Below are 13340 nucleotides of genomic sequence, written 5' to 3'. Positions count from 1 at the left end.
ATGTCTCACTTGTATGTTGAAGACATTATGATGTTATCTTCAAAACAGAAGAAATAATGTAAAATCATTTTGAAAACAAATTATGGCATGGAGGGGTTGAATACAAAAAAAAAATGTATTAAAAAAATTGCCAAGACCACAAGTGTTTGTTTTGGTTATTGAAGACAACTATTGACAACACCCACTCCCATTCCATAAAAAAAAAAAAAAAAAATTAAAATTTATGCAAGCTGACAAACTTGTATGGTTTGACGTCTTCCCCCCTTGCCAATTCTGTACTAATTTTATTTATCCTATCAGCATGTTCAGGCACTGACTAAATATCTATACATAAAAATAGATTTTTCTATAAAATAATTTCACCCTGTACGACTGCCAGGATTTTATCTAATGGGGTAGCTATCCGTCTGTCACCAAAATAGGGAAGGAATATAAAAAGGATGGGTAGGTTGAAACAGCCATAGTGAAAAATTTACCTACCACTTCAGTGTTTCTTCCTGTTCCAATCTGTTTTGGCTCTGTTGAAATCAAATCATTAAATGTCACCTCCATTTGTATAAGCATCCTTTCTGAAGGGGCAGGCTTAGTGAGCATCAATAAATTTTGAAACTGTTCTTTATGGTTGTTATGAACAATTTCTGCATAACCTACCTCATCCCAAACTCCCTGGATGGCTTTTACTTTGGTTAAGGAAGGTTATTGATTTTGGGCTTGGAAGATCAAAGGTCAAGTAAACTGACTGAAAGAAAAATGGTTTTTGCGCATCAGTTCTAAATCACTGACCTGGTCCAAACTTTAAAATGGCTTGCACTTGATCTAAAAAAAAACTTGTTTAAAGGAGACCAGAAACCAATGGAAATATAGAATAATAATAAAAGTACTATAGCAGAAAACCTTATTCTGAAGTATCATCTGTGACCGTAATGCCAATATTTAAATATTGGCTAATCTTCTAGGAGCTGAATTTCCGTGACCTCGTATGCAAAATTTCCGCGCCTATTCGGTTACTTTCGGGATGTGACGTCATAGTAGCGACTCCAGCAGCCCAAGTGGGAGTTGCCAGAGTAAAAGACAATACCGTTTTGCGTTGCTTACGGGTGTAATAGAACATTAAGAAAAGCCTGTTGACATACAAAAAAAAAATTATTTTCCGAAAGATAAAGGCATAATGAAAGAATGGGTACATTATTACAAACGAGTCGATTTCAAAGCAACACCATACAGCACTATGTGCTCGTTACATTTCTCAAAGGAATGTTACGAGAGGGATTATGAAAAAATAGCAGCTCAAAGATACGCAAATGCTAGGCCTAGACTAACAGTTGGCGCTGTTCCAGACATACCTTTGGACATTTTAAATCCTGGGAAAAGTGTTAAATATGTGAGTTACGAAAATAGGCAGAAGGACGAGTAAGTGACCACAAAATGCAACAATCAATCCACATATCTTTTATCTAAAAACAGCGGTGCTAAAAACAAATCTGATAGCCCGACACCCTGGGCCCCTTCTGGTTTTAGTTCCGGCCCATCATGTATTCAAAGTGAGGTGCCCGTCAGGCTTGTCGGAACAAAAATTGTTTGCCTGAGGAAACTTTGCGCTGGTGAAATGAGTAAATGTATTTCCAAGATGTTGACATACATGCCTTAACACGGCACAATCTAAATCAAATCACCACTGTCCTAGGTGAAATTTAGATTTGATTTTAATCAATTGGAAGCTTTGCTAAAAATAAGATTCTAAACCTGTCGTGTTTCGAGAAAACACAATTTTCAGTAATCTTATAAAAATTAAAAATTTAATAAAAAACGCATTGTATACATGTAGCATGCATAAACGGTAATCTGTAATAATTGGAACTGATATAAAACTATTCCTTGGGCAGTTTAAAAAGCAGCGATTAAAAAAAAAGAGGTCAAAGTTTCACATTAACTTCTGACAATAGAACGGGGGAGGACTATTGACCCCCCCCCCCCTTGCCCCAATGTGCGACCTCCCATTTGACGTGTCTTTTCTCCCTGTGATAGGCCTTATTATTCCCCCATGACAAGCCCCTTTTGCATATTCTGGTCAGTTCTGGCTAAATTGCAAAATAGCTAAAGTTTTGATTTAAGTACGCAAACGATAAAGTAGGTGTGACTAATGAACATAATCCGTATCCTTGCATTGATCTTGTGAAAAGGACTGCCCTTCGGACATACTTCAAAGAAACCATGTTCGACAGTGTGTGTATGCGTAAGCACTAGCAATTGATTACCAAATAAACGATGCCTATTTTCTTGTTACTTACGATGCCATGGACTTCATTTTAACAGTTCAAATCTGCAGTCACAAGTTACCGTACTTGTGGCAACTGTTTTTCTCACGTTTTAATGCCCTACCTTATTTCCTTAGGTTTAAGCCTTAATGCATGTAACACTGTTTGCTGAATAAAATATTTACTCAGAATTAGTTCTTTAGGGCCACATATACTGCATGGTATATTTTGTTTTATTCCTTGTAATTTAATCATGATAATTAAACTTTTTATATACGGTAGAGGAATGTCAGGTGTTAACTGGCTGAGTTTCTTTGGCGGAAATGGAGATGCGATTTTGTTTGCAGAGAAAATTTCAAAGTGACCATTCATTTAAGCTAATTGGTGACAATTTTATTCTTTTAATTTTTTTAATACTACAGTACTGTTGTAGTTGTTTAAAAAAAATCTGAAATTTACTTGAATAATGTTTAATTTTCACGCTCTATTTACTGAAGAAGAAAAAAAGAAGAAAAAACTGTTGTATGATATTAATTATTTCGTCCAGTGCCGGTTTAGACGTGTGTGCGTGTGATTTGAATTTTTAACGTAGCTTTAACAATTTTTCAGTCATATCGCTATGATGTCTGCAGTGTGGCAGTTTAGACTGTGGATTGCATACGTTATATTTAAAAATGGTTTGGTGTTGGTTTTTTTTCTTCTGACAAATGAAAATTGACAGACATAATGTAATAATCGGGACTTCGCTGCGCAAAATTGAGAGATGTTACGAAATCGGGAGGTAGATGAGGAAATACCCCCAAAATCGGGAGGTTTTTCTCCCGGCTTGAGACTTGACAGGTATGAACTGTTCGGGCTTGTGGAATTTCATTCAGGACTTTAGTTTATTTAAGTCACCAGCCCGGGGCCTGTGCCTAACAAATTTATTTTAGCACTTACCAGTACAGTACATAAACTTTTATATGAGACTGCAGATTCAACTTTTGAATGTGCAACCCAAATCTGGTCTCCTGTCTGCCTCGCTCGCCAATGTTTATGTTTGTATTCGAGGACTGGCTAGTACAGCGTCACGGTACCACCTGATCTGTCGTCTCATCAAAACTCGGAAAAACTCGGCAATTTACGGAATCGTGGTATCTTCCACGCAATATAATCACTACCCGCTTACGATATTTAATTTATAAACATTGCAGTCGAATTAAAATCTGTAGAGAATTACATACGTAAAAGGAAAATTTTGATTTCTAGTCTCCTTTAAGAGAATTTTCCACATTTGATAAAAGTTAGATGAGTAAAAAAAATTTTAAACTTTGTACAAGTGACGACTTTTTAAGAAATGTTCAAAAGAATTTGATCAAATTTGATAGAAAGTCTGACAGCATAAAGGTGTTTTTTCAGTATTGGATAAATCATGATGATGTGCCATCTGTTATTGGTTAATATACCTAAAAGGAAAAGAGATGCCTTGTAACAGTTAGAAAGAATTTTATCAAGAATTCATCATATTGACACAGATTTCTTCGACAAATATTTGTGCATTTGGCGTTTAGTTAGATGTCAGCTAGGGGAGCAATGTTAGGTCTGTCTTGGCCTATTTGTTTATGTAACAATTGAAATAACATCTAGCATAAGAAGTATATAAATTTATAGCAACAGACCATAGGGTACTTTAGCAGGAGTCCTTTCATTAGCTTGGGACTGTGAGACATGTCATCTCTCATTTTCAGCTGATGGGAAGTGGTATAGAGCCTGCATCATGCAACTGAATTCCAATGGAACAGCCCTGGTGTACTATGTAGACTTTGGAAATGAGGAGGTTATCTCCCTTGATGATTTGAATTCTTTGTCTGAGGAGTTCCAAACACTTCCAATCCTGGCTCTCAGATGCTCTCTGAGCGGTAAGTAGAAACCCATTGCCATTCACTAAAATATCCTTCCAATATTTGGTCTTTTTGCTGGTGTTGAATCAGAATTACAGTGCATCTCAAAATGACATTATCATTACATTATATTTTTTCAGGGCTCCAATTTAATATGGGCATACTTGCAAAAAGGCGATTTGTGGAAAATGCAAGCTGAAATTTCAGGCTTTCAATCTTTCCGTGGGTGTTAAAATTTCCAGTGGTAAACAGCAAATTATTAGTAAAACTCCCATTCATCTTTCACTCAAAGAGATGGCCTGAGGAGTTTAGGCAGGAAGTCTACAGACCCTCCCTTTTCCATATGGAGGGTGGCAGTTGGCCCGTGGGAGTTGCACCATCTTCTGCCAAGGGTTCCTGTTCACATTGCAGAGTAGGTTCTGGACTGCCCTGTTTTCAAAAGGCCTGGTTTAGACCTTGTGAATGATGCATGGGTCCTTTCCACAATAAAAGAAGTTTAATAGCTTCACTTTCATAACCCTCCACTTTTTGAAGGACCTTCATCTGATTTCTTTGGTCCCATCTGGTATTCCTGAAGGAGGTGTATAACCTTCTAGTACCAAGTTTGGATTCAAGACAAATTTTCTAAGACACTAACAAATAGTTCTATAGGATGTAATTACTTTTCACAAGAAAAATGTCAGTGACTTGCATCAGAAGGAATAATTCCATCCATTTAAATGTATACCAGCTTATGTATATGTGTAGAGAATTACTTAGAAGCATCATAAAGTGAAGATTACTGATTGGTCAAAGGAATTTGAACATTTCTGGGTCATACCTCAGTTAAATTTCATCCAATCAGCTGGTGGCTTGACATGATTTACATTTGTGTGCATTGTATGAAAGTTGATGGGAATCGGCTGAGACACTTGAAATGCTCATTTCAGATGCAAGTTAGCAACATTTTTCTTGTGAAAGGTTATTACAAACTTGTAGAAATATCTTCTGGTGTTTTCTTTTTGGTGTGACAGTTTATCAAGAAAACTTCTGTTGTTAATATACTGGTGACATGGGGAAATGTAAAACTATCTAAACAGACAAAAAATAAAAAAAAAAATTGACATCTCCATCTCCTTCTCAGAGGCAGCTAGGAAGGTTGGTGAAGGAAGCACCCAGGAATACCACCACCATTTGGGAATCGTCTGGCAAGCTTTTTTGCATACCCACATTGGTCAAGCCAAGACTCAAGCTCATATGGACATAAGTGAGACCACTCTGCCACCCGGAGCCTCTTCTCCCCAACAGGATCTAATAGATCCTCACTTTCATACCAGGTTTGTTAGAGAAGACTTTGTTTTCTGCTCGCATCTACCACCCTCCTAGGGATGGATGCTTGGATCTCCTTTGGATCCAGATTTTATTTCCATCTGTGTTGGTGGAAAAATTAGTACTGGTTTCTGACTGGAGTCCAATTCATGCTCCAGAACCTCATTCCATCTGTACATTGATTTGGGTGGTCACCTGGAATCTGGAACAACCAACACGTCTGCTTTGGGGGATCATGAAAGTCTTCTTTGCCCAGTCAGTTTTTTAATTTATATTTTGGCTAAATTAAAGGGGGAAGAAAATGGTGGAAAAAGTTTTTTTCTCCCATTCATAGGTACCTCTGATATTTCAGCAGTCACCATTTTTGTGTGGATTAGTTTGACTATCAAAAGAACTTGTCAGTCTCTTTCTTTTTCATGAATATTATAAACCGACCTGATTTGGGCCTTTAATCATTATTCCTTGCTGGACGACATCTTGAAAGCCGCCTTTACGTAGGCTTTACCATTCGTTCATTCTGCCTTTGTCCTCTGTTCGATGGTATATCAAAATAAGGGCATTTATGTATTAGATCCAAATGTGTCAGCCCAGCAAGTTGTCAGCAAGTCACCATCTAGCCAGCTGCAACATCCTGCTGGAAATGTCTGGCAGGTTCTCTATGACAGTTGTTATGAGGTTGGTTGCCCAAATGCACAAAATGATAATGAGCTGGCAAGGACAATACAGAAAGGCTCCTGATCAACGGGGAATGTAAATGGTGTATAGAAAGGGTAATAAGACAATTAAAAATAGTTTATGATGATGGAATCGATCATAATGTGCTTCATGATGAAGGTTCATTGCAAGAAATGTACATGGGTGGGTATTCTCCCTCTGTTATGTAGGAGTGGAGTGGGTTGTATAAGTGTGACCAATTCTAATTTTTGCAGTGACTACCTTGTCATTACTAACTGTTCTGTAGGAAGGAGACCATTCACACATGGTAGGCTTGAACACATGGTGCTTACAGTTACTTAGTTTCATTCGTTTCATTCTATGATGCCTGCCACTTACTTAATAAGATATTTTTTTAAAACTAGGTTGAAAATTTATGGTATTTTAAAATCAGCTTAAGATATGTTTCCTTTTCATGTATTTAATGACAAGGTCTGTTGCCTTCATTTCTGCATAACCTGGATTATCAAGTTTTACAGTGATGAAGCTGCAGCAGCCTTTTCACCATCATTTGAGTCATCAGTTTAAATACTTGTATACATCTTAAATTGGGAGACTGCTCCAGTGGTCTAGTGGTTAGAGCAGCCGCCTTGGGGGTTCAAATCCCAGCCGAGTCATACCAGAGACTTATAAAAATGGTACTAACAGCTGCCTCACTAGGTGCTCAGCATTAAGATGTTAGTGTTAGGACTGGTCATCCTAGTGTCTGGGTAATGTGAGTGGGTGGGACATCATGCTACATGTCTGCGGCATGATGCTCCAGTGCTCGACATCACTATATACTGTCACACTGCAGGGAGGTTTTACAGAAACAAAGAACTTGGGATTTTTGAGAGGTTAATTTTTGTGTTGTCATGTCTGGAAGATATTCTAATGCCAAAAAAGGTAGGAAAGGCATTTGGTTTATTTTGTATAATGTTTTGTATTTGGGTGGAAAACAGACACAGAGGATGGGTTTAAAGGTGAAAGCTCATTTTTGGAGCATATTGCAAAGAGAATGTTTCTCTGCTCTGTTTAGAGGAAATAATGTTAATTGGGGTCTTATCTGTCATTGGACAAACCAATAAAATATTCTAAAACTATTTAATGCAAAGTAGTAACCTATAAATATATTTTCATATGTAACATCCAAACCTCTTCCCATCCATTATTTTGAAATACGATGATACTTTGATCAAAAGAGGTGAACAATTTTTGTATTAAAACGAGTGACTTTTTTCAATACAGTATTCAGATAGTTACTTCCAAAACCATATTATTGCATTCCTGGGGAAAAAATTACACCTGACACAGCTTATGAATCCGATTGGTATAGACCATTTGTTGTTCTGTTTCAATAAAGGTCTCCTCTGGTGCCTGCATTAAACTTTATTTGATGGGTTGAAAAATATATAGGGGTACACAAGAAGGTATTGTCAGACGTTTGAAATGCATGTAGCAGATTATGAGGTACAACTAGTTGGTGAATATTTCAAATAAATTAAGCTTGTAAAGAAGATAAAAACCACTTCAACTGATATTGTTGATGATTTAGTTGATATTCTGAGCAAACCTGCATTGATAACATTTGTGATTGATTAATTAATTAATTACCAAATATGTATATTCTACATTAACCCTCACCACTGAAAATAAAAAATCTTTTTATAAACTTGTTTGTTATTATTATTATTATTATAATTTTCTAAATATTTCATTTTAAACAATTTCAGCTGTCTCATCAAATTTCATCAAGACTGTTTACAAAGCAGTATAATACATATTATTAAGACAAAATGAAATGTTTATAAAAATCCCTAGCTTGATAATCGTGGACTGGTAATGTAATTTGGAAAAAAGGTCATCTTGTCTTGAAGCTTAAATGGTGTCATTTCTTTCATTGTGCTTGGGTTAGTGGAAGGCAAGACAGTAGTCACCTTTCTGGCAGAGTTTATATCAGCAATAACCATGCAAATCTTCTTGTTACAGAGTTCATTTAAACATTTTTGAAACCCCATGATGCAATTTTTGTACACACATTAACAGTCATGATAAAATATAACCAAAATTTTGAATAATTACGTTATTTTGTATACTTTATTTCTTTTGTTTGATTAAATTATATGTTAGGGTTTAAACATGTTGTTTTAAAATGTTAATAAATGTCCAAGAATACCCAGATGTCTGATTTTACCCCGTGTTGAGCCTATTTTTTTCATGACCCTGTCATGATCATGTCATACATATATGTTCAAAGTTATCAGTCGAAAATGACTGTACAGTAACCAAAGGTGGCATAGTCTGAGAGTAGATGGAATGATTTCACTAACTAACATGTCATTAATACACAGTCCATTCATCTCTTGCTAGGGATCCATCCAATTGATGGAGCTTGGAAACCTGACACAGTGAATGTGTTGAAGAGTTTACAAGAACAGGTACTTAGAGTAAAACTGGTTGAAGTTTTCAACAATACTTACTACCTTATTGTTCTGCACACAAGAGTGGGAGGAGAAACTGTGAGCCTGAATCAGATTCTGATTGAAGCAGGACTTGCTCAAGCAACCCCTGTCAGGAAAGCAAGTCCAGCCCTTGCAGAGTCTGCAGGAATTGATGGAGGAGAACAAGGCCTTGTTAATGCGGGTAGAAGTGAGTTGTTCTTTTGAACTTATCGTTATGTTTTCCTTTTTGTGTTTCTTTTCAGCAGTCTTGCACTGTTCTATATTTTTTGTTACATTTTTGAGTGAATTCAGTGTGGAAACTGACAGTTCTAATAATTACACAAGTGACAAATTTACTTGATACAAATGCCCAAGATTACCCAGGAACAAATGGAGCAGGAAATTTGTGTCCATCCGTCCACCAGTCCTTTCCCCCTGTAACCTTAACTCTCTGTAATGTGAGAGGAGGATCATGTTGGCTTGATGTTGTAGAACAGGCAGGCTGGCTTCTGCTCTTGGTCTGGTTTTATCTGCTTATTTACATTATAGGGTGTGGCTTTTAAAATAACTTAAAAAAGTTGTGCTTACCTGTTTTACAAGGAAGTGTACAAATCTTGGAAGGGGGTGGATATTATGAAATCACTTACAACCTTAACTCTGCACTGATTCAGGTAAAATGTGTTTGTTTGGTATAATGTTTCAAAAATGAACAAGTGGTTGAAAACAAGGGATTTGGCAATGCTTTGAAATGAGTTCTAGATCTTGGGTGCTCAGTGGAGATGGAGCAAGTTTACTGCAATAAATGCCAATCTTGGGAATCAATTCAAAATGAGATATCCTTATTATTTTTAAAAAATTATTTTTGCATGCTTTGTAAAAATTAAACTATAAATATTTGGACACCTAACCAATGTTTATATTTTTGTTTATATTTTTATTTTATTTTAACTGCTGATCATCAAAGTCTATAGATCCTGACTTGTTACTTTAAGGACTATACTGCTGATCATCCGAGTCTTTAGATCCTGACTTGTTACTTGAAGGACTATACTGCTGCATTGATGAGATTATTTGAACAGGTCGATACAAACTGTGTGATCAATACAGGGTTCCCGTAGGTCATGGAATCCTGGAAAAGTTTTGGAATTTAAAAATATATTTCAGAGACCTTGAAAACTATAGGAATTCTCATAACCTTGAAAAATTTTGGAAAAGTCTTGGAATTTCAGATGGTGGAGTTCAAGGAATTGATAACTGCTAATTTCATAGAGAGCCAAGCACCAATTCAAAAAGCTTGTTTTCAACATGACAAAAATTAATATTCGGTTTCATTTCAAGATATTATGGTTCTTGAGTTCTGTGAAATGGCCCAGGAAAAGTTTTGGAAGAGTAATGGAATTTATTAAACCTGCAGGAACCCTGTCAGTAAAGATTTTTTTCATATATTTTTCTGTTTCTGTTTCATATATGTTTCATTTCATGACAATCAGCTACAATGTTGTACCCACATCAACAATAACTTCTTCCTTTCAGGGGTTGAAAAATCTCTAAAAATCCACTCGTCCAGTCAGGCAAGTACTTGAAAAAACTTTCTTCTTCCCGATTAAATTCTTGCTGAAACAGCTGCTACAGAACTTTCAGAGTTGAGAATGGTACTGACCTAAAGTTTGGTTCTTTTCCAGTGATGAGTCAGTGACCATTCTAACACCAGTTATATGCAGGTACTAACTGAGACAAGTATGCTTTCTTCCTGGCAAACTTTTATTGGTTCTGGTGAGTGTTAGCAAATTACCTGATTAAAATAAGGGGGGAAAATAACTTGCCACAACAGAACATACTTTTCATTAAAGAGAAGGCACTAGCCTGTTCTGAATTGGCACTCACCTAATTAAGGCAATTAGAAAATTTATTCAACTGCCAGAAATTTTCACTTGCCTAAGAAGTTTGGCTAGTGAATTTTCAACCCCTGCCATTTTTGACTCGTTTTCATGTATTATTACATCAACTACTGTTCTGGTTAGAGCATCCACCTCAGATAAGGGATTTTGTGGGTTTGAACCCTGGCTGAGTCATACCAAAGACTTATGAAAATGGTACAACCAGCTGCCTCGCTAGGGGCTTGGGGAATTAAGAAGTTAGTGTTGTCACTGGGTGGGACATGATGCTATATGTCTGCGGCATGATGCACCATTGCTAGATAACATTATAAACTGTCACACTGTAGTCATCATAGTAATATGACTGAAAATTGTTAAAGCTGCATACAAAATCTAAATCACACACTCTGTTATTACAGTGAATCTTATGCCAGTCACCAATAATGTTGCTCTTTTCTATATTAAAAATTTAAATACCTAACTGGTCACAATATGGCACCATTATAACAACAAAAGTAGTACCTGTGTATGGTTCGTCAGTTGCATCGAGTGATCTTGTTTATGCATCAGGTCATGTAGCGATACTATTCATGATGCATGGGCTAAGATACAATACATTGTTGATACACAACTTAATGGTCTTTTCTTCTTTAGAAGGTTTGTTTTTGGTGGGATGGTACCGTTTTATATGTGTTGACATATTGGTTGTATTTCCAGTATGCAGATTACAGACATTGACTGACTTGCCATCTTTTCATATGTCATTCTCATCCTTAACAAGATTTTAAAAGAAAAACAAAAAAACTTCCAAGAAAACGACTTTACACATTGGTCATGTGTTGTTCAACTTAGAATATAATTTAGGTCAGTTTGAGTTCATCAATCGTGAACTATATCTTGCCGTACTAAATACCTTGTTTTATTTTTAATAAGAGAGGTAATTGGTTTGAATTAATATCACAGAAAGAGAGGGTAATTATGATGCTGCCTGTCTTTTCAGCATGTACAACAGATTGTTTGGATTATTATCATACAACTAAAGCTGTATTACTGCCAGAAAGATCCAACAGTTCTAAATATGACATGCCACTATGATCAGCTTCCCCAGTTTAAAGGAGACTAGAAATCAAAATTTTCCTTCTACGTATGTAATTCTCTACAGATTTTAATTTGACTGACATGTTTATAAATTAAATATTGTAAGCGGGTAGTGATTTTATTGCATGGAAGATACCACGATTCCATAAATTGTCGAGTTTTTCCGAGTTTTAATGAGACGACAGATCACGTGGTACTGTGACGCAATACTAGCCAGTCCTCGAATACAAACATCAACATTGGCGAGCGAGGCAGACGGAAGGAGACCACATTTGGGTTGCACATTCAAAACTTGAATCTGCAGTCTGATATAATAGTTTATGTACTGTACTGGTCAGTGTTAAAAGAATTTTTTTAGGCATAGGCCCCGGGCAGGTGACTTAAATAAACTCAAGCCCTGACTGAAATTCCACAAGCCCGGACAGTTCATACCTGTCAACTCTCAAGCCGGGAGAAAAACCTCCTGATTTTGGGGGTATTTCCTCATCTACATCTCGATCTCGTAATATCTCTAAATTTTTCGCAGCGAAGTCCCGATAATTACATTATGTCTGTCAATTTTCATTTGTCAGAAGAAGGAAAAACCAACCCCAAACCGTTTATAAATAGATATAACGTATGCAATCCACAGTCTAAGCTGCCACACTGCAGACATCGTAGTGATATGACTGAAAAATTGTTAAAGCTACGTTAAAAATTCAAATCACACGCACACACGTCTAAATCCGGCACTGGACGAAATAATTAGTATCACACAACATTTTTTTTTTTTTTTTTTTTTTCTTCTTCAGTAAATAGAACGTGAAAATTAAACATTATTCAAGTAAATTTCAGATGTTTTTAAACAACTACAACAGTACTATAGTATAACAAAATTAAAAGAATACAATTGTCACCAATTAGCTTAAATGAATGATCACTGTGAAATTTTCTCTGCAAACAAAAATCGCATCTCCATTTCCGCCAAAGAAACTCGGCCAGTTAACACCTGATATTCCTCGACCGTATATGTAAAGTTTAATTACCATAATTAAATTAAAAGGAATAAAACAAAATATACCATGCAGTATATGTGGCCCTAAAGAACTAATTCTGAATAAATATTTTGTTCAGCAAACAGTGTTACATGCATTAAGACTTAAACCTGAAGTCCATGGCATGGTAAGTAACAACAAAATAGGCATCGTTTATTTTGGCAATCAATTGCTGGTGCTTACACACACACACACACACACACACACACCCTGTCGAACAGGGTTTCTTTGAAGTATGTCCGAAGGGCAGTCCTTTTCACAAGATCAATACAAGGATGGAATATGTTCATCAGTCACATCGGCTTTATTGTGATGTGATGTGATTTTGATTTTTAACATAGCTTTAACAATTTTTCAGTCATATCGCTATGATGTCTGCAATGTGGCAGTTTATAGTGATGTCTAGCACTGGGGCATCATGCCGCAGACATGTAGCATGATGTCCCACCCAGTCACATTATCCTGACACCAGGCTGACCAGTCCTAACACTAACCTCTTAATGCTGAACGCCAAGCGAGGCAGCTGTTAGTACCATTTTAAAAGTCTTTCGTATGACTCGGCCGGGGATCGAACCCACGACCTCCCGCATCCGAGGCGGACGCTCTAACCACTAGGCCACCGGAACGGTCACATCGGCTTTATTGTTTGCGTACTTAAATCAAAACTTTAGCTATTTTGCAATTTAGCCAGAGCTGACCAGAATATGCAAAATGGGCTTGTCCTGGGGGAATAATAAGGCGTATCACATGGAGA

The 13340-nt window shown here is 36.6% G+C and overlaps 1 protein-coding gene across 4 annotated transcripts in view; it reads left to right on the top strand.

The window, feature by feature from the left end:
- LOC149795621 (uncharacterized) overlaps window positions 1–13340 on the top strand; it is a 103298-nt gene that overhangs the window by 76125 nt on the left and 13833 nt on the right. For 3 of the 4 annotated variants that reach the window (XR_016422365.1, XM_089965449.1, XM_089965450.1), the window contains exons 18-19: window positions 3983–4153; window positions 8507–8785. Coding sequence is in view for 3 of the 4 variants with exons in the window: in XM_089965449.1 (XP_089821575.1) it covers window positions 3983–4153; window positions 8507–8785 (450 nt within the window). In the remaining variant the exon portion in view is untranslated. Of the gene's footprint in view, window positions 1–3982; window positions 4154–8506; window positions 8786–10110; window positions 10149–13340 lie in introns of all 4 variants that reach the window. The other variant, XM_089965451.1, reaches the window with a different exon arrangement.

This window comes from Sinohyriopsis cumingii, chromosome 7, assembly GCF_028554795.1.
Source record: "Sinohyriopsis cumingii isolate HCF-2022 chromosome 7, ASM2855479v2, whole genome shotgun sequence".
In the NCBI taxonomy this organism is placed as follows: Eukaryota; Metazoa; Mollusca; class Bivalvia; order Unionida; family Unionidae; genus Sinohyriopsis; species Sinohyriopsis cumingii.
Note: the sequence above shows the minus strand (reverse complement) of the source record. Positions and strands in the feature narration are given on the sequence as shown.